The following is a 17,972-nucleotide window of genomic DNA, read 5'->3' as shown; positions in this document are numbered from 1 at the left end:
CCAAAACTGCCTGGGAGCTCGGTGGGATCTGCTTCAGTCCAGGCAGATTCTGACCCATAAAGCTGCTGATTCCACCAGCTCATCACAGGGGAGAATATTCTCACTTCGGGAAGGACCCTGAGCTGCCTTCAGGCTGTGGGTGGTGGCACAGCCCTGGAATTCTGGTAGCAGAGATCTCTTAAAAGGCTCTGTAACTGCTGACTGCCCTCCCCAGGGACACAGGTGCCTTGTGCCCAAGAGCTGGATGCTGACAGCAAGTCAGCTCCCAGCACTGCAGCGAGCTGTTCCAAAGTAAAAACCAGCTTTAACCCCTAAAATTAATTTTAGGGATTAAAATTAATTAACAGACTTCATACTTTATAATTTCATCATCTGGTCCAGCTCAGCATCCATGGGATTTCAAGGGATGTGAAGTGTGGAAACCTGTCCTGACAGAAAAAAAGAGAGAAGCTCATAGGAAACAATGGTTGTCTTGTGGGAAGATTTTAAATATATGCAGCTGATCCCATGGGAACTGCTGTAGTCTATTCACCCTGTGTGAAAATGATGCTCTCTCAATATAATCTTTAATCCTTTTCTTTCACTGAAAAATGTGAGAACTTTATTTCCAAGTTTTGAAAGAATGATCTGTTTTAAGGGAGTAAATGCTTTCCAAGCTTACAAATAAAATAAATTTTGATGAGTGCAACATAGAGGGGAAAGGTTTTCTGAAATATCCTGTAATATTCTGTGCATAAATTGTGTATGTGGATGTTCTTGGGAAATGTATCCAGGCTTTTTTTCTCCCTGGGTCATTGCAGGGGGGGAAGGAAGCATCCAGCAATCTTGCCAATATTACAAACTTCTGTAACTCTTTGAGACAGAAATTCCACAACATCTTTTCTTGTAAGAAGAATTTCAACAGAAGGGGATTCTACCTGAAATTCAGATTTTTCTTTGAATATGATTCTAATCTTCCTGCTATTCGTGGAAAAGGAAACTAAAAGTAAATATGCAGTTGTTACAACATTTATCCCCAGAGCCTGGAAATCCAAACCTGCTCTGTTCACTCCATGTATGTGTGAGTAACACAGAGCTGCTCTCCTGCTTTCCTGAGGATTAAACTTTGTTTGGTGCAAACCAATCATTCCTGGAGGAGTCCTGAGGGGAATTTTACAGCCTGGAAAGGCAAAGACTCACTAACATTATTTTATTTCTGTTTCCTCCAGTGCCTTTCCTCCAAGGCATCCAAAGCCCTGTGTGGAATCCATGGGTTAAGCATGGCACATGGTGGGAGGTAAGGAAAGGGAGGTTTGGGTTCCTTTTTAGGGACATTCAAAGCTCTGGGCTGTGTTGACAAAACAGCTCCCACTTCTCTAACACGAGTCTCTCCAGCTCCAGGGAATTCCCAGATCATTTTCCTCTCCTGTGGAATTTACTGGAGACACTTTAAGTTACAGTTTTGAACCAGATGCTCATTCTATAGCTTTTAGATTTTTGGAGATTTTGGAAAATGAGCACGGCCTTGTGTTCAGCAAAGAGCTCTGGTGCCTGTGGTGGCTCAGCCTTTCCGTGGGGAATAGGAAATTCCATGTGGGATTGTGCTGCAGCACCTGGGGAGAGCCATGGTGTGTCTCAGAGTCACAGAGGATGGAGGCTCTGGTAATTTATTGGATTTCCTTGGAAACCCTGCCTGGGCTGGGTTGGGAGCATCCCTGTCCTCACTGCAGCTCCAGCAAGGGAGAAACCAAAAAATCCTCTAAAGGTTCACTTAACATGAGCTCCAGTGGGCTGAATTCCCTAAAATCCCTTAAACAGAGGGAAGGCTTTCCTGATGATGTTGTGCAGCACAGAAATAGATAAAAAATGTCATTGCACAATTGTTTGAAGTTTGTGTTTCTGTTTCCAGTGGGATAACACCCAGAAAATCAAGCAGCTGGATTTACATTTTGGAAGTTAAGGAAATAATTTTCTTGTAGAATTTCCTTCACTGTGCACATAAAAAAATTTATCTTCTCCCTTCCTCTTTGGTTTAAAAGAGACTTTTTTCCTGTCCTTCTAATGTCATTCTGCAGAAGCTGAGCTCCTGATAGACTGTAAGGCTCAGCCTTTCAGCTCAAGTTCAAATGGCTTTTGGATGCCTGTAGGTCCAACTGCCCTTTTACACGGAATTTTTATTGTTAATCCTCTATTATTGGGGGAATTATTTTGCAAACAGACCAATTCAGTAGCTTCAAGCCCCGAAACCTGTCAGGCTGGCTTTTATTCTGATTGCTTCTGATAAGGAGCTTTGGTAAGAATGCTGTGCCTGCAGCAAGTGGAGAGATTCACCTTGCAGGGGAGCAGCTTCAAGGTCCCAGGGAAAGGGTGGCTCTTTCAGCTTGGCATGAAAAGGGAAAGGAGGTGTTGAAAATCAGATCAAACCAGAGAACTGCTGTGGGACTGCACCAGAACCAGTGCAAGTGGTTTGTGTTAGAAGCTGAGGGGTTTTTCCTGCAGAATGACTTGAAGTTTGTTCCAAGCACTGGAGTTCCTGCTTTGTTCCCCACGTTCTGGCCTTGGAAAGGTGCAAATTCCTGCTGTGAATCCCCTCTGCAGTGCCGGGGGATCCAGGCAGGATGGACAAACTTTGGCCAAACCCTTTGTCTTTTCCATTCCTTCTGTGTGTGGGACACAAATACAGCAAGTGAGAAAACTCTGATGGGTGGTGTGGAGTCAGGCTGATGTAGATTCAAGGTGATGAGACACCTCAGGAATTACACTCTTGCCCAGCTTGACCCTTTAAAAAAAGAAAATCTAAAAATGACATTTTATGAGACACATGATTTGTTTTCCCTCTTGCCCAGTGCCTGTGCCTATTAATAGCAAATCTTGTAGTGAGCAAGGAAATGCTTCAGGAACAATTCTCTTTAATGCTGATGCAAGGAAAGTATTTCCAGCACTGTTACACAATGTAAGCATTAAGAGGATTTGCCATAATTCCATTTCCAAGAGCTCACAATAAAGAAACGTTTTCCTGCATTATCCTGAGTATTGTCTATAAAACATAAAATTCTCTGTTCAGGTAGAGCTCAGTTTCTCTCTGAGAAACTCCTGTGCAGGAGCACACCCGGGGGGGATCATGTGCACAAGGCCAGTGATGTTCCCGAGGCTCAGGGAATATCCTGAGCTGGAAGGGGCTGGGGGGAGGATGGAGCCCAGCCCCTGCAGAAGGGGCTGCTGTGTTTCAGAGCAGCTGATCAAAGGGAGGGCTCCTCACACCTTCCTTCCTGGAGCACTTTGCTGCATGATGTGGGCGCATTTTGTCGTGCTGCTCCTGGGGCTCGTGTTAAAAGCCAGAGCAAACCTCAGACCCTCTTTTGTGCTCATGTAAAGGCGGCAGAACGACAGCATTTATTCCTTTGGCCAGGAAATCTCCTCTCCAGCAAGGCTGTTCACTTGTTCTCTTTCTTCCAAACAGTGTGAGCTTACCGAGGGCTGATTCCCCCCCTTCCCAGGGAAGGATAGCTTTTCCACTAACACAGAGAGTTCTGTTCCTCTATTAAAAACAACTGCCCTCAAGTGGAGCAGGCTTTGTATTTTGCCCTGGAAACAGAGCAGCTCATTCAGAGATAAGGCTTCGCTGCGTTCGGGTTCCTTCAGTCACCTGACGGAGCCGTGGGCAACTTTTAGGCTGTTTTATTCTGCATTCCTGGGATGCCTGCGCTGGTAATTCACCGCAATTAACAGCTCCGGGATCCCTGCTGCCACCCTGCCCTGGATGCTGCCGGGGGAGAGCAGCAAAAGGGCTCTGGTGACCCCAGAACACCTGGACCCATCCCTGAGGATGGCCCGGGGGGAGCCCGAGCAGGTAAAAAAAAAAAATCTGTTTGTGTCTGCGGCTTTTTTTTGGATTTGGGAATGGCTGAGTGTGAGTAGGGTGAGAGTATCTGAGCCCCCCCATCCCTGTGGCTCAGGTGGGTGGTTTGTGCCTCGGGATTTGCAATCTCGGCTCCTTTCTGCTTCTGCCTGATGGGATTGGGAGCGCTGTGGAATGGTATTGACAGAGTTGGGGAAATTAAAACAGCCCTTGTGGCATTAGCAAGTGCACTGGGCTGCCCATTAAAACAGATATTTTTATTTCAAGCAGGGAGTTGCTTCCAGAAGGTTCTCAGTGTTTTGCCCCCTCTGTGGATGCCCCAACCCGGCAGTTCCCAGGGTTGCCTTGGGCAACCTGGGCTAGTGGGAGGTGGCCCTGCCCATGGCAGGGGGGCTGGGATTGGATGGGCTTCAAATTCCCTCCCATCTCTTTAATGTTCTGCTATTCTGTGATTTTATTTGACCTTTTTTTTTTTTTTCCTCTGTATAAGAGAGAAAAAAATAAAGATTAAGGGTACTCCATATCTCAAATAATAATTATAAGGGTTATATCTTGTGGCTTTGTCAAGTCAAGAGGAGAATCCAGAGGAGCTGACATCCAAAATGAATCCATGTGGGACTAAGCAGAGTTTTAGGACTCAAGTGCAGGACCCTTCCCAAAGTGTGAGCCTGGCCCTGCCTGGCTCAGCCTCTGCTCCATTCCTCCACCTCTGCCAAGGCTTTGTTTTACAGGAGTTTAAATAACCCTAGGGATCATTTTGGCAACAAAAGTGACAGATTTTTTTTGGAAACAAAGCTTGTTATCGTCCTAATCTTGCTAATGATGTTTTTCTGGAGTCAAGATACAAAAACCCAGAAAATAAAGGACGAGGCTTCACCCTCCTCCTCCTCCAGCTCTGCTCCGGACCATGGAAAGGGGTTTGGAGCCCTCAGCAGCTGGCCCAGGCACCAGCCTGCTCAGGTAACATGCACAGAAAGGAAGGAAACCTTGGGTTCAGTTATTACTGAAAATTAGTATTTTTAATCTAATTTTAAGCTACTTAGTATTTAAAGGTAAAAACTCACATAATTCATGAATGTCCCTGGCTCATGGGGTCCTGTCTGATGCTTTCACACATTTAAAAACTAATTTGCTGATTTTTTCCTCTTTTCTTTTTATTTTCTTTTAGACTGGGCCCAAGGAAGCCTTGAAATACAGCCCAGATTTCTCCTTCATATGGAACTGATTGCTCCTGGCCAGGATTGTCCCCGTTTTGTCCCCAGCTGAGCTCTCTGTGCCCATGGTGCCTGCAGGGGGGGCTGAGCAGGGCCATGCATCATCTCTTTGGGCTGGTTTTGGCACAGAAGGACCTGTCCAGGGCAGGGGATCTCTTCTCCCTGGAGGATGCTGAGATTGAAGGAAGCCTCTCTGAAGCTCTTGAACAGATCAGAATCATTAGTTCAGCTGCAGTGAGTGAAACAATGTCCTTCATTTTTTTTAAAAATGAGATTCTATTGTATAAATAAGTGGGGGATATAAACAATTTAGATTTCTGAAGACACTTGAAGAGCAAAGCATAATATTTAAAAATGTGCTTAAAAATGACAGATTTAAAGTTTAAAAATGACAAAATCCAGTTTTCACCAACTTGTTTTCCTTAAAGATATTTCCAGTTCATCTTTAGAATAATTTTTATTAAATAGTTATTTAAAGCACATTAAAGGTTATATGAGATTGCAGGGGTCCATCCCTTCCCAGCAATGAGAATTAAGACCTGTAGGATGACAAATTCCAGAGTTCTATCACACTGAACATTGTTGTAAAGATGGATGTGGGAAAATGGACACAGAAAAACTGAATTTTGTGGGGTCCTGGCTGTAATGGTTTTGAAAGCAAAAGCAGTGAGAGTCTCCAAGTCAGAAATACAATTTAATAGGAAAGAAAGAGAAAAATAAAATACATGCAATAGTACAAAAGGAAAACCACTGAAAGAGTCAGAACACAACCTGACACCCCACTAGGGTGGTGTTGGCAGTGCAGATGAAGGGGTCTTGTTGAAGCAGTGATCCTGTAGAAAGGTCTGGTAGCTCTTTTTCCCTGGAATCCAGTGGGTAAGGGCAGCTCTGGTGTCCCAAATCTCAGTTTTTATCTGGGTAGGAAAGGCTTGGCTCCTCCCCTGGCTGGAGCATCTCCCAGTGGGATGATGGAATTTTATCAGTCATGCCCTGGGACTCACTGGCCATGAACAGGAGATATCTCCTGGAGGGAGGATGGGCTGTGGGAAGATAAAGATGATTGCCCAGCTGGTTTGAAGATGGCCCATGAGCAGGAGATATCTCCTGGAGGGAAGAAGGGTCATGGGAAAGATAAAGAACATTTCCCCAGCTGGTTTTTAACAGCTGGCCCATTAGCAGGAGATATCTCCTGGAGGGAAGATGGGTCATGGGAAAGATAAAAGATGACTGCCCCAGCTGGTTTTAGGAGATGGCCCATTAGCAGAGGATATCCCCACAGAGATCAGGGTCACTGCCCCAGCTGGTTTAACAGATGCTGATAGAATCCACACTTTGGGCACACCTTTACATTGTAACCCAGGGCACTGGCACACCGGCTCACTGGCAGATGTTTTGCTGTGCCCCAGGACTACCAGACCAACGACAACGACCAGGCTGTGGTGGAGATCTGCATCACCCGCATCACCACGGCCATCAGGGAGACTGCATCCATCGAGAAGCACGGCAAAGCCCTGGTGGCTCTCTGGGAGTCCTGCCTGGAGCACAACCTGAAGCCCTCTGGCAAAGATGAGGATGCCCCACATGCCAAAATTGCATCTGACATCATGAGCTGCATCCTGCAGGTATTGCTGGGCTGAAAGAAGCAGTGCAGTGCTCTGGTTGCCAATTTGGTTCTGTTTTTTAAAATGCTTTTGTAACTCTCTTTTTGGGTGCTTGTGAGAGGTTATGTTTAAAATTAAGAGCTTGGGGAGTTGCACTGTTGTGATTTCTCCTCTCTTGAAATCATTGAGATAACTCATAGAATCATGGAATGGTTTGGGTTGGAAGGACCTTAAATTCCATCGAGTGTCACCCCTGCCATGGCAGGGACACCTTCCACTGCCCCAGGCTGCTCCAGCCCTGTCCAGCCTGGCCTGGGGCACTGTCAGGGATGGGGCAGCCACAGCTGAGTTATAAAAGTACATTTGCTGCTCCCTAAAACAGAGCTTTTACTGGCAAGTTCCTTTGCATTAAAAAAAAGAAGAGGTATAAAAGGAGGTTTTCCAGCAGATGTGGGGACAGTTGGAACAATAACGAATATCAGCCAGCTGGGCTGGATCTCAGGCAGGTCTCTGTTGATAGCAGCAGCAGGGAGGTCCCCAAGGTTTGCAAACATCATTGTATCACTTTATTGAAATCTGCTCTTCATTGTCACCTCCACGTTTTCTAAGTGTGCCTTCCTGATATTTATCATGGAACAAATGAAACCTTTCTCCTTCCCTCTCAACTCAAACCTTTTTTTTAACTAAGGATTTTATCTTTATTGTAAGGGGTGGGGGAAAAAAAAAAAGAATTGTTCTTTGGAATTTTCTTAGATCTTTTAAATCCTGGTCAGAGAGCCAAGCCTTATCTTCCCATTCTCTGTGTGGAGTAGCAGAGCAATAACTTGGAGCAGCATTTGGCTCCTGCTCTGTGGTGTCTCAGCCAAACACAACGAGGCATTATGTTGATTTAAACGTGCTGCTGCAGAAAGCTCCATTTATTTGCAGGGCTTTTCTCATTAAAAATGCAGCTTTTGGTCATATGGCAGCTGCCAGAATTCTCTGTCTTGACACCAAGGGGTGGCTGCAGCCCCTTCTTCCTCAGGGGTCTCTGGAAGGGAGTGTCCACTGCTTGGCAAGTCTCTGCTCCAAGGAAAAATCCTCAGAGCCACTCAAACTCTGTGGAATAACAGATTTGGGGTTTCTCAGGATAAATTTATTCTATTCAGAGCTGCTCCAGAATGCAAGTCCAGAAAGTCTGCTCTGCCTTCCTTCGTTCTGTCGCTGTCTGAAACATCTGGGTTCCAGGGGTTGCCTGGGATTTCAGCTGCTAATTAGACATAATCACATTGCAGGATTATTTTCAGAAACAGGGATGTGCTCCAGTTTCAAAGAGCTGCTCAGAACTGAGTGGAGAGGAGAGCACAGCACTGGTTAAGGAGGCTCCAGAGGGAATGTGGGTCCTCAGTGCCCTGCTGCTGTGGGAATTCAGCTGGCAATGGATGTGTGTGGTTTGTACACACAATTTTCTGTCTAAATAATAGCGGAAAACCTCTTCTGACCTTGATTCAAAACTCAGTGTACACTCAGGAACCCTGGGATTCCAGAAGCTGGGAGCTGTTTTAGGAAGAGGAGTTTGCACTCCTGGGAAATCTCAGTGTTCAGAGGAATTGGCTGGAGGTTCCCAGAGAAGGGGAACTGGAATTCCAGTGGGAATTCTGCTCCAATGGGCTGGAGGTTCCCAGAGCAGCTGTGGCTGCCCCTGGATCCCTGGAAGTGTCCAAGGCCAGGCTGGACAGGGCTTGGAGCTCCCTGGAATAGTGGAAGATGTCCCTGCCCGTGGCAAGGTGAGCCTTAAGACCTTTCCAACCCAAGCCATTCTGGGATTCTGTGAGTTTAAATATAAAAATGAAATCTTAGTGATTACAGGATAATTAATGCTCAATACTAGAGCTATTACACTGTGAGCAGGGTTCCAGGGAGTGGCTGCTCCAAGGTGTTTCCTGTTTTGGGATGATGGATGGAGCCTCTGACACCCAGGGAGCACCAAACACAAAATGTCTTGTTAGAAATGTTAGCATGTACTTAGTGCACTTCATACCTTATATATTTTATTTATATTGATTTCTATTTACATATACTGCTAGTGTCCTTCTGCTTCCTCTAGCAGAAGACAAAAAAAGGGCTGTTCTTACATTTCCTGCTGCAGTAGTTTTCAATTTCTGTATTTGCTCTTTCTTTGATTCCTGCCTTCAGTGGTGCTACCAAATCATGACCTTTCTTTACAAGTTTTGTGCTTTTTTTTTCCCCTTACTGCTTTGACTTTGGTTTCCCTACTTTGCCCAGCACAAGACTTTAATGTTAATTAATTAATTTTTTATTTTCAGAATTACAACCGGCCTCCAGTGATGGCCTTGGCTGTGCCAGTGGCAGTGAAATTCCTGCAGAGGGGCAATAAGGAGCTGTGCAGGAACATGTCCAGTTACCTGTCCTTGGCTGCCATTGCCAAGGCAGAGCTGCTGGCTGAGCACACAGAAACCATCCTCAGGAGTGTCCTCCAAGGTAGGCCCAGCCCAGAGCCTGCCTTTGGTCCCAAACTAAGTTTGAATGTGTGACCAGATCAGTAAGGCTGTGCAGAACCATTATCTTATAGAATCAATCAATCATTAGGGGTGGGAAAGACTCCAGCATCAACCCAACCATTAAACAAATCATGTAAAGCAGACCTATGGAAATATCTATAAATGTGATCAGGTGTATTAATCACACTCCAATTACAGACTTCCTCAAGGAATATGTGAATTTACTGCACCTCTGGAGGTTTTGGTATGGATTGGCTGAGCCACAGGGCAGGAAATACATCTGTACTCGTTAATATTCCCTGCTAATGGACTCCAAATTATCAGCCCTGATATGAGGCTCCAGCCATGGAGCTCTTATCCTTCCTCTTAGTGTCACTGGCAAGGCTCCAAGAGAGAAATGGGGATGAAATTAATCCCATTCTGTGGTGGAATAGTCAGATGGAAGATATAAAAGCTTTGTAGTGGCTCTTTCATTGTGCCTGTGTTATTAGCTTTATATAGAACAATGTTGCTAATCTCATTACTTTTTTTTTTTTTTTTTTTGTGGTTTAAAAAGCCAAAAATATTCATTCCTCTATAAAAGGAACTCCAATTGGATTGGAGTAATAAAGTTCACAGTGTTTGTTGCAATACATTGCTACTGCAGTGGTAAAATGAGTTCTCTCCTTCAAGTAGGGGTAATAGCAGTAAGCAGCAATAACTAGTTATTAAAATAATATTGTTATGAAGATGTTAAGCCCTCAAATTAAATTTCTGCATCCTGCATTTATAAATCTTTAATTTTTTTCTGTTAAGACTTATTAATGTTCTAACATTATTCATTGCCTCTTGTAACTGGGGTAGTAACATAAAGAAATAGTGAATGTATTCATGGTTTTTTTGGGGAAAAGTGCTGCACACACAGCCACAAGGGCAGGTTTCAGCACTGTGAGTCGTGTATTTATGTTCTTCCACCAGCAGATGTTGCTGTGGATATCAGGTTTGGGAATTCCAGCCTGGAAGGGGCCACTTGGAGCAGGCAGAATGATTTGTTTTGTGTAGTGACTTAATTCCAGTGCTCATAGTTGGTGTTTGGGGCAGGGGAAGCTCTCAGCAGCCTGAGAGCTGGAGGGAGCAGGAGGCAGAGCTGCTGGGGATGGGTTTCCAGGGCAGATTTTGGAGACAAAGCCGTGTTGTGGGGCTGCACAGACGGGGCTCAGCCTCCTGGCACCAGCCTGAGCAAACTTTGGCCCCTTGCCTGCAAATGTTGGAGAGGAACTGGAGCTTTGCATTACTTGGGGCAACTCTTTGGCTGCACAGGCAGGTTCTTATCTCACAGGCTGAAAAGAGCTCTTTGGAAGGAGCCTGTGCTCACCCTGTCCCCCAGCACCGGGGTCACCCACGGATTTATTCCATTCCTGGGGGACAGCAAAGCTCTGCCCCGAAACCAGAGAGTCCCAGGGCAGCTCAGGCATCCTGTGCTGCTGGGCTGTGCCTCAGCTCCCTCCTCATCTGGGTGGCAGAGGCTTTTCCACAATTGGAGCCCAAATTTCCCCCAAATGCTATTTATTTCCTGCTCCAAATGTTATTTATTTCCCCCCAATGCTATTTCTTTCCCCCCAAATGCTATTTATTGCCCCCCAAATGCTATTTATTTCCCCCCCAAAATGCCATTTATTTCCCACTCCATGCTATTTCTTTCCCCCCAGATTCTATTCCCCCCCAAATGCTATTTCTTTTCCCCAAATGCTATTTCTTTCCCCCCCAAATTCTAGTTATTCCCCCCAAATTCTATTTATTCCCCCAAATTGTATTTATTTCCCCCCCAATTCTATTTCTTTTCCCCCCAAATGCTATTTCTTTACCCTCCAAAATGCTATTTATTTCCCCCTCAATGCTATTTCTTTCCCCCCCAAATTCTATTTATTCCCCCACAAATTCTATTTCTTTCCCCCAAAAAATGATATTTATTCCCCCCCCAATGCTATTTCTTTCCCCCCAAATGCTATTTATTTCCCCCCGAAATTATTTATTCCCCCCAAATTCTATTTATTCCCCCCAAATTCTATTTATTTCCTCCAAATTCTATTTCTTTCCCCCCAAAAATGATATTTATTCCCCCCCTCCCCAAATGCTATTTCTCTCCCCACAAATGCTCTTTATCCTGAGCTGAGGATGCAAGGCCTGGCTCTGCATTTGCTCCTGTGCCAAAGCTGAGCTGACAGCAGAAGGCTCCTTCCAAGACAAAGCATTTCAGGTATGAGCTGCAGTGAGAGGAGCAGCCAGGAAGGATTTCTGGAGATCTTCTGGAGGATTTTCCTTTTCCTGCTGTACTTCATGGACATTTGTTTTCATTTACTGGAGGGCACCGAACAGAGGGAGGATTTGAGAGTGGTTTTGCCCTTGCACAGTGTTGGGACCCTGAGTGTTTTTGTAACTCTGAGGATCTGGGTTTTGGCTGCCAGAGATGAACAGAGGTGATATTTCATTGTGCTGTAGCTGAGGTTATTGCAGATATTACTTAGTGAGGGATTTTTGTCAACTTTACTGCCAAGCATTTATAACGTAGATACATTTTTATTGCAGGGTAACAGGAGAAATTCCAGAGCAATTCTTTTTCCCTTAAATAAGAAATGCTGCCAAAACTTTGGAGCAGGTCGTGCAACTTTAGGTATGAAGCACAACCCCCTTGAATGGCACAGGAAAGTGGAATTTACCTTTTTTTACTACTTTTATATCTGGGCAGCAAGGATCTGTTATGGTCAGGAGGAAGTGTAGCAGCAATGTCAAGAAACTTGTCCAAGTGTGTTTTTAGGACATCTGCAGAGAATGAGAGACAGGAAACATGGGAATAGAGAAGGATGGGCTGCTTCTGAGTAAGACATTCCTCATGATAATTGTTCAGAGCAGGTAGCAAGTGATGGTTCTTGCTGTAAATGGTGACACAGTGAGCAGGGCATTCATCATTCTCTGTGCTCTGTTCTCCACATGAAAACCATCAGCAGCTCCCTGCTCTCTGCAGCTGCTCTCCCTGTATCCAGCCCTGGGCTTACAGAGGATTTGGGATAAGTTTGTGTGAGGGAGAAGAGAATCACTGGCACTGAGCAGAGATTCTATCAAACCCCCTGAGGGCAGCAAATAAATCCAAATGTACCTTAAAACCTGGCCTCAGGATTGTGCTCTGCTCCTCTGAGATGTTGCTCTTTGTTTTCTCTACCAGCAGATAAAACTGCATGGTTCAAAATGAGAAAAAAGTCCCACCTGGGACTTGGTGCAGAATTTTGGTTTATGAGAAGAGTAGAGAGTTTTAGTCTAGTAAAGTATCTTTATTTACAAAACAACTTTACAAAAATAATTTCAATAAAATTATCACAAAGTCAATGTACAATATAATACAGCTGCATTTCCTCCCAATGTAACATCAGATTATGATGGGGAATATTATTTTTATATCAATCTGTGGCATAAATAATGCTTTAAACAAGGAACTAGCTTTCTTAGAGCCTACACATTACTAACAAGGATTAATAGCACATTTCTGGACTTGGGTGGTTCCTCTGTAAAATTCACATTAACACTGAAGAACCCAAGGACTGGAGGAGCCTGGAATGGTTTGGGTTGGACTGGACCTTAAAGCCCATCCAGGCAGGGACACCTCCCACTGTCCCAGGCTGCTCCAGCCCCAGTGTCCAGCCTGGCCTGGGGCACTGCCAGGGATCCAGGGGCAGCCACAGCTGCTCTGTTCTGTTCTGCAGAGCCAGGCCAGGTTTTCCTCAGCAGGGATGTCAGCAGCTCCATTGGCTCCTGAGTGTCCATGGTGACCCTCCCTTTACAGATCAGAAAGCCCTGGGCTGGAGAGAGTTTCCTGGCCCAGGAGCAGCTTTCCCAGTGCCATGCCTTGAGCTGTGGGGTGCTTTTGGGGTTTGGCCAGGACAGCAGGCAGAGACTGATCCCATCTCACAGTGCTGGTGTTCCTTGGGAATTCCAGAGGCAGGGAGGGGCTGTGCAGCCCTGCTGCTCGTGCATGAGTTCAGCTCTGGGAAATCCGTGCCCAGGTTTTAGGACACGAACTGGGCTCCTCCGTAGGGCAGCACCTCCGTCACCCCCCAGCCCACCACGTTGCCCCGGCTGCCACAGGTGTCCCCCACGCTCTGAGCTGTCACCTCAGCAGGGCTGAGCACTCTGTCCCACAGGTTAAAGCCAGTCAGCTTCCCTGAGAAAGCCAGAGCTTCATCAAACCCCCCTCCCACGCAGCAGCCGTTCTTCTCCTGGCCCAGCTGCAGGATGCCCCCGGCAGGGATGGTGTGAGCCCCAGCCACGTCCCAGGCGCTGGCTGCCAGCTGCCCCTGCGCCCACAGCGATGCAGATCCGTTCTCTGAGCTCCAGGTGCCACACAGGTGCAGCCATTTCCCAGGAGTAACCACGTTTCTGGCAGCTAACTTGTGCTGGGCACTGGCCACGGCCAGCACGGCCGAGCCCCGGCTCAGGTACAGCTGCACCTCGTAGGGGTTGAACCTGGTCCCGTAGGAGAAGACGATGGTTTTGTCCAGGGCCTCGGTCACCTTCAGCCAGATGCAGGCAGTGAAGGAGCTCAGGGTCATGGCAGAGGTGGGGTGGACACTCCCAAAGATCTTCCTCGAGCGCATGGGGAAGAGAATTGCAGTTTCACAGCCTGGAAAGGTTTGGGAGATTGTCAGGTAAGTGAGAACTGGTTTATCTGTAGGTGCACAGTTGGGAGTTTTGATATTACATGGGCTCATTAAGGGTGGAAAAGATCTCTCTGGTCACCAAGCTGTGGCTGCCCCATCCCTGGCAGTGTCCCAGGCCAGGCTGGACAAGGCTTGGAGCAGCTGGGTAGGGAAGGGTGTCCCTGCCATGGCAGGTGGGGCTGGAACAAGATGATCTTTAAGATCCCTTCACCCCAAACCATTCCCTGATTCTGGGAAGTCCAACTGCCAGCCCAGCACCACTGTGCTCACCACTAAACCAGTGATCAAGTGCCACACCCCCCCATCTGAGAACTCCCAGGGATGGGGATTCCATCACTCCTCAGGGCAGCCTGTCCCAATTCCTGAGCCAGGGCTCACTTCCAGCCTTCCCCAAGGGAGCTCAGCCCATCCACTGGGATGCAGGAACCTACCCCAGGCTGGCTGGAAGGAGCTGCTGGAGGAATTGCTGGGCACTATGGCAAGGGATAACCCAGCTGCAGGAAACTCTTGGCTCTTCCCTGCCTGCACAGAGGGCACTGAACAGTCCTGTGGCATCCAAAGGGTTAATGCAGCTTCCTTGGGGAAGCTCTGAATGGAGCCCCACCTCCTGGGAGAGGGACACTCAGCCCTTGACTGGGTAATTCTGCCAGGTAGTTGGGGAAGCCTCCCTGGGTGCCACTGAAGTGTTTTATCCTCTGCTCTAAGTGTGAGCAGTGAAAATAATTCACTTGTGCTGGGAGAAGGGTCAGGGACCCCCTCAAACAGGTTTGGACACTGAGGTGTCCCCAGGAGAGGGGAAGGCTGTGCCATGGATAATGGGGCATCAGGGCACAGCAGCCCCTGAAAAGCAGCAAATGTTGGCAGGAACATGCTGAGATGGGTTTGCTTATTTAATTTCCATGAGCCCCTTGCCTGACCCTCCCTTCAAGTTTTTTTGTCAGGAGCATTCACGGGCACTGGTTAAAGAGGAGAAATGATGAGACAACTGATACTTTTAAACCAGCTCTTCTCTCATGTCCAATGAATCAAAGTGCTGATAATAGAAATTAGATTAGTTAAAACCACTAAACAGAAATTTATGCAGCTTGGGAAAGCAAGTGGTGATCAGTAAAGCCAAGACATTTCTGGTGGTTTCTGTGCTGTTCCCTGGTTGCACCCAAGTTAATATCCAAGGTGACAGAGGGAACAAGCAGCCCCTTCTCCAATTAAGCTGCTTCATTTCCTGTTTAAAGAAGCTGGAGGATCTGAAATGTCTAAAACGTGTGTGGAAATTTCTGCTCCAGGGAATGAAGGACTCTTTGTGCCCTCCAGGACTGAGCTGCTGTGGTATTTCATGGGCTGCTTCCCTCCAGCTTTGAGCAGATTTTACATCTCCCATTGACCCTTTTGAAGAGGGGCAGGGTCAGTGAGCAACTGCTGGGGATTCTCCTTAAAATGCTACTTAGGAGCACTATTGTGAAAAAGCTTTTAATTAGCAGGCTTTCAGGCTCTATTATCAAAGCCTAAACAAAATTAAAACCAGCCTCAGTGAAGAACAAAAAAGTGTGATTAGAAAATCCCTCAAGAGGATGGCTGGCAGTAAGTCAAGATGTGAGAAATTAAAGTCAGTTGCTAAAAATTCCCTTTGAAAAAAAAAATATCCAGAGAGATACTCTGGAAGTACTTAAAATGTAGCCTTTAAATTTACAAGTATGGTTGTTTTATGTAAAACCACGTGGGAACCAGTGGAAATAAACCGAATTTCCACTGCTGATCCTCACTGCAGATCGAGTTTGCTGCTCTCACCTGGTGCAGAGTAGCTGAGGCACAGGGAGATAAGGAATGAGAACATGTTCTCTGCAAGGTTTGGCTGGGGAAAACAGGAATATGCTCAAAGATCCCCTCCCAGCACACAAAGATTTGAGGTGTTGTGATAAAGCACTGAAAACAATTTACTTCTGAAGCTGAGTCTGTGCCCTGCTTGGAGGGATGGGTTCAGGTCAGGCTGTAACTCTTTGATGTTGTGGTTGTGCTGTTGCCTTTGCTGTAGCAATTATTGCTCCTTTCTGCTCCCTGGTGTGGGAGCTCTCTCTGGGGATGCTGCACCCTCTCCTTCCTAAACCTGGGGTAGATTTTGGGGGGTTTAGGTTGCACTAACTTCTATCTGTGGAAAACAGAGCCGTGAATCAGCAGTGAGGAGCCAGGCAGTGACAGCTCGCTGGTGGGCAGGGAGATTTCATCGTGTTTACCTTGCACATGGAAATTCTGCACCCACACTTTAAACAAACGAGGGGCTGCTCTGCCACACCCCAGCTGCTGCTCCTTGGGTGTCTGGTTGAACAAAAAACCCGAGTTTGGATTTGAGGTATGAGCCCACCTTTCTGCAGCCACCTCACTGACTTCCAAATGCTTTGGAAGGGGAGAAATCCCCCAAAGAGCAGCAGCAGGGGTTACTGAGTTCTCTGTGCCAGTGGGAATGTCCAGGGCAGGATCTCCCCTCTGGCACGAGGGAACGTGCCCTCCCTGCCCTGCAGCGTGCCCAGCTGGTGAGGAGATGTCCATGGAGGAAGAGGAAGGAGTGGGAACATGCAGGAGAAGAGGAGAGCTCTGTGACTGTGTAAATGCATGGCAGTCACTATCTGGGAAGGCAAAGGGTGAGAGAACACACCCTGGGTGTCTAAAATACCTCTGCTGCTCTCTGGCAATGGCTTTGATCTGGGAGAGCCTGGAGCAGGTGGGATCCTGGCTGGCTCTGGAGGAGCTTTGATGAAACCTTTCTTTGATCCCACATTTGAAAAGCCCAGTGCCTCCTTTCCCACAAGTTCTGGGGTTCCTCCCTTCAGGCACAGCCTGTTCAAAGCTGCTCCTGGGGCTGGAGGTGCCCAGGAGGGTTTGTGGCCCCCAGAGCTCTGTCTCTGGCCTTACCTGCTGGCAGCAGGTGCTGAGCTGCCCATTGCTGTGACACCCTCAGCTCAGCCCGGGTCTGCTGCAGCTCCCTCCACACCGAGCTGAGGATGGGACTGTCCCCTGTGCCGGCACCCAGCTCCTCCTGCAGGGCTGTTTGCTGTGCCTGCTGCTCGGCCCTGCCACGCCAGGCGCTCTCCAGCCAGCCCAGCCTCACGGACACGTTGTGGCTCAGCTGCAGGACGTGCTCCAGAACCTTCCCTTGCTCCCACTCCTGCAGCCTCCTGGCCTCCTCAGCCTGCTCCCTGCTCCTCTGCAGCACCTGCTCCACCTGGGCCACCACCTGGGAGGTGACAGTGGCCAAGGTGCCCGCCAGGGTGGTGGTGAGCTGGCTCAGCTCTGCCTTCAGGGTCTGCAGCTGCAGCCCGGGGAGCTCATCCAGAGCCTGCAGCATCATGTTCTCCTTCATCTGCGAGTTCTCCAGCATGATGAACAGCTTGTCCCACTTGCTGTGCTCCCGCTGGCAGTCGCACGCAGCAGCTGGAAGGGAACGGACAGATGTTGCTGTTCCTTTGTGCCGAGTTTTAAACGGGAGTGTTTGGCAAAATCTGGCTCTGTGCAAGGCTCGTGTGCTCCAGCCTGTCCCAGGATCGTGGGTTCACAGACTGGTGTGGGTTGGAAGGGACCCTGCAGATAATCGGGTTCCAACCCCTGCATCAGGACAGAACAGTGCAGGGGTGTGATTAGAGATCCTAAACCCTGGGACAGCAACAGCCTTCTGCAGGAACACCGAGAAATAAAGAGCCTGAAGCACAGTCCGAGGCATCCCATCCGAGAGCTTTACCATTACAGCCCAAAAAAATCTACAGCTACGAGCACGAGCTTCCCCTCTGGGAAAAGCGAATTATGTTTGCAGCAATAACTCTTGTAAGAGCTCGGCAGCAAGGCGGGCAGTTCTGCACCTTAAACCGAATTCGGGTTAAATTGACTCACCTTCCTCAGCCGCAGGGGCCGGACCTTCGATTTCATTGTCCAGGTTCACGTACATGAGCTCGTAGTCATCGTCCTCACCCACGGCGGAGGCAGCAGCGCCGGGAGCGCCGAGCAGGGCGAGCAGGGCGAGCAGGGCGAGCAGCTCTCGGGCCAGCATCATCTCTCGGGCCAGCATCTCCCGGGCCAGCATCTCCCGGGCTGCGGCCACCGCGGGGCGGCGAGCGGAGCGCGATGAACGAGGCGGGGAGCGCGGC

The 17,972-nt window shown here is 47.8% G+C and overlaps 2 protein-coding genes across 6 annotated transcripts in view; one reads left to right on the top strand and one right to left on the bottom strand.

The window, feature by feature from the left end:
- VEPH1 (ventricular zone expressed PH domain containing 1) overlaps positions 1-17,972 on the top strand; it is a 58,667-nt gene that overhangs the window by 1,434 nt on the left and 39,261 nt on the right. For 2 of the 5 annotated variants that reach the window (XM_056498433.1, XM_056498431.1), the window contains exons 2-5: positions 1,209-1,276; positions 5,007-5,286; positions 6,459-6,674; positions 8,960-9,134. In XM_056498433.1, the coding sequence (XP_056354408.1) occupies positions 5,149-5,286; positions 6,459-6,674; positions 8,960-9,134 (529 nt within the window). In that variant the 5' untranslated portion in view covers positions 1,209-1,276; positions 5,007-5,148. Of the gene's footprint in view, positions 1-1,208; positions 1,277-3,674; positions 3,830-5,006; positions 5,287-6,458; positions 6,675-8,959; positions 9,135-17,972 lie in introns of those variants that run through there. The other 3 variants (XM_056498434.1, XM_056498430.1, XM_056498432.1) reach the window with 2 other exon arrangements.
- PTX3 (pentraxin 3) lies at positions 12,504-17,941 on the bottom strand. The gene is made up of 3 exons (XM_056498442.1): positions 17,719-17,941; positions 16,747-17,265; positions 12,504-13,805 (listed from the first exon to the last, which is right to left on the bottom strand). Exons 1-3 carry the CDS (start codon positions 17,906-17,908, stop codon positions 13,192-13,194), a joined length of 1,323 nt encoding a protein of 440 aa, XP_056354417.1. The 5' UTR covers positions 17,909-17,941; the 3' UTR covers positions 12,504-13,191.

This window comes from Oenanthe melanoleuca, chromosome 9 (assembly GCF_029582105.1).
Source record: "Oenanthe melanoleuca isolate GR-GAL-2019-014 chromosome 9, OMel1.0, whole genome shotgun sequence".
Classification (NCBI taxonomy): Eukaryota; Metazoa; Chordata; class Aves; order Passeriformes; family Muscicapidae; genus Oenanthe; species Oenanthe melanoleuca.
The sequence above is the reverse complement of the archived record's forward strand: the minus strand, read 5'-3'. Positions and strand labels throughout refer to the sequence as shown.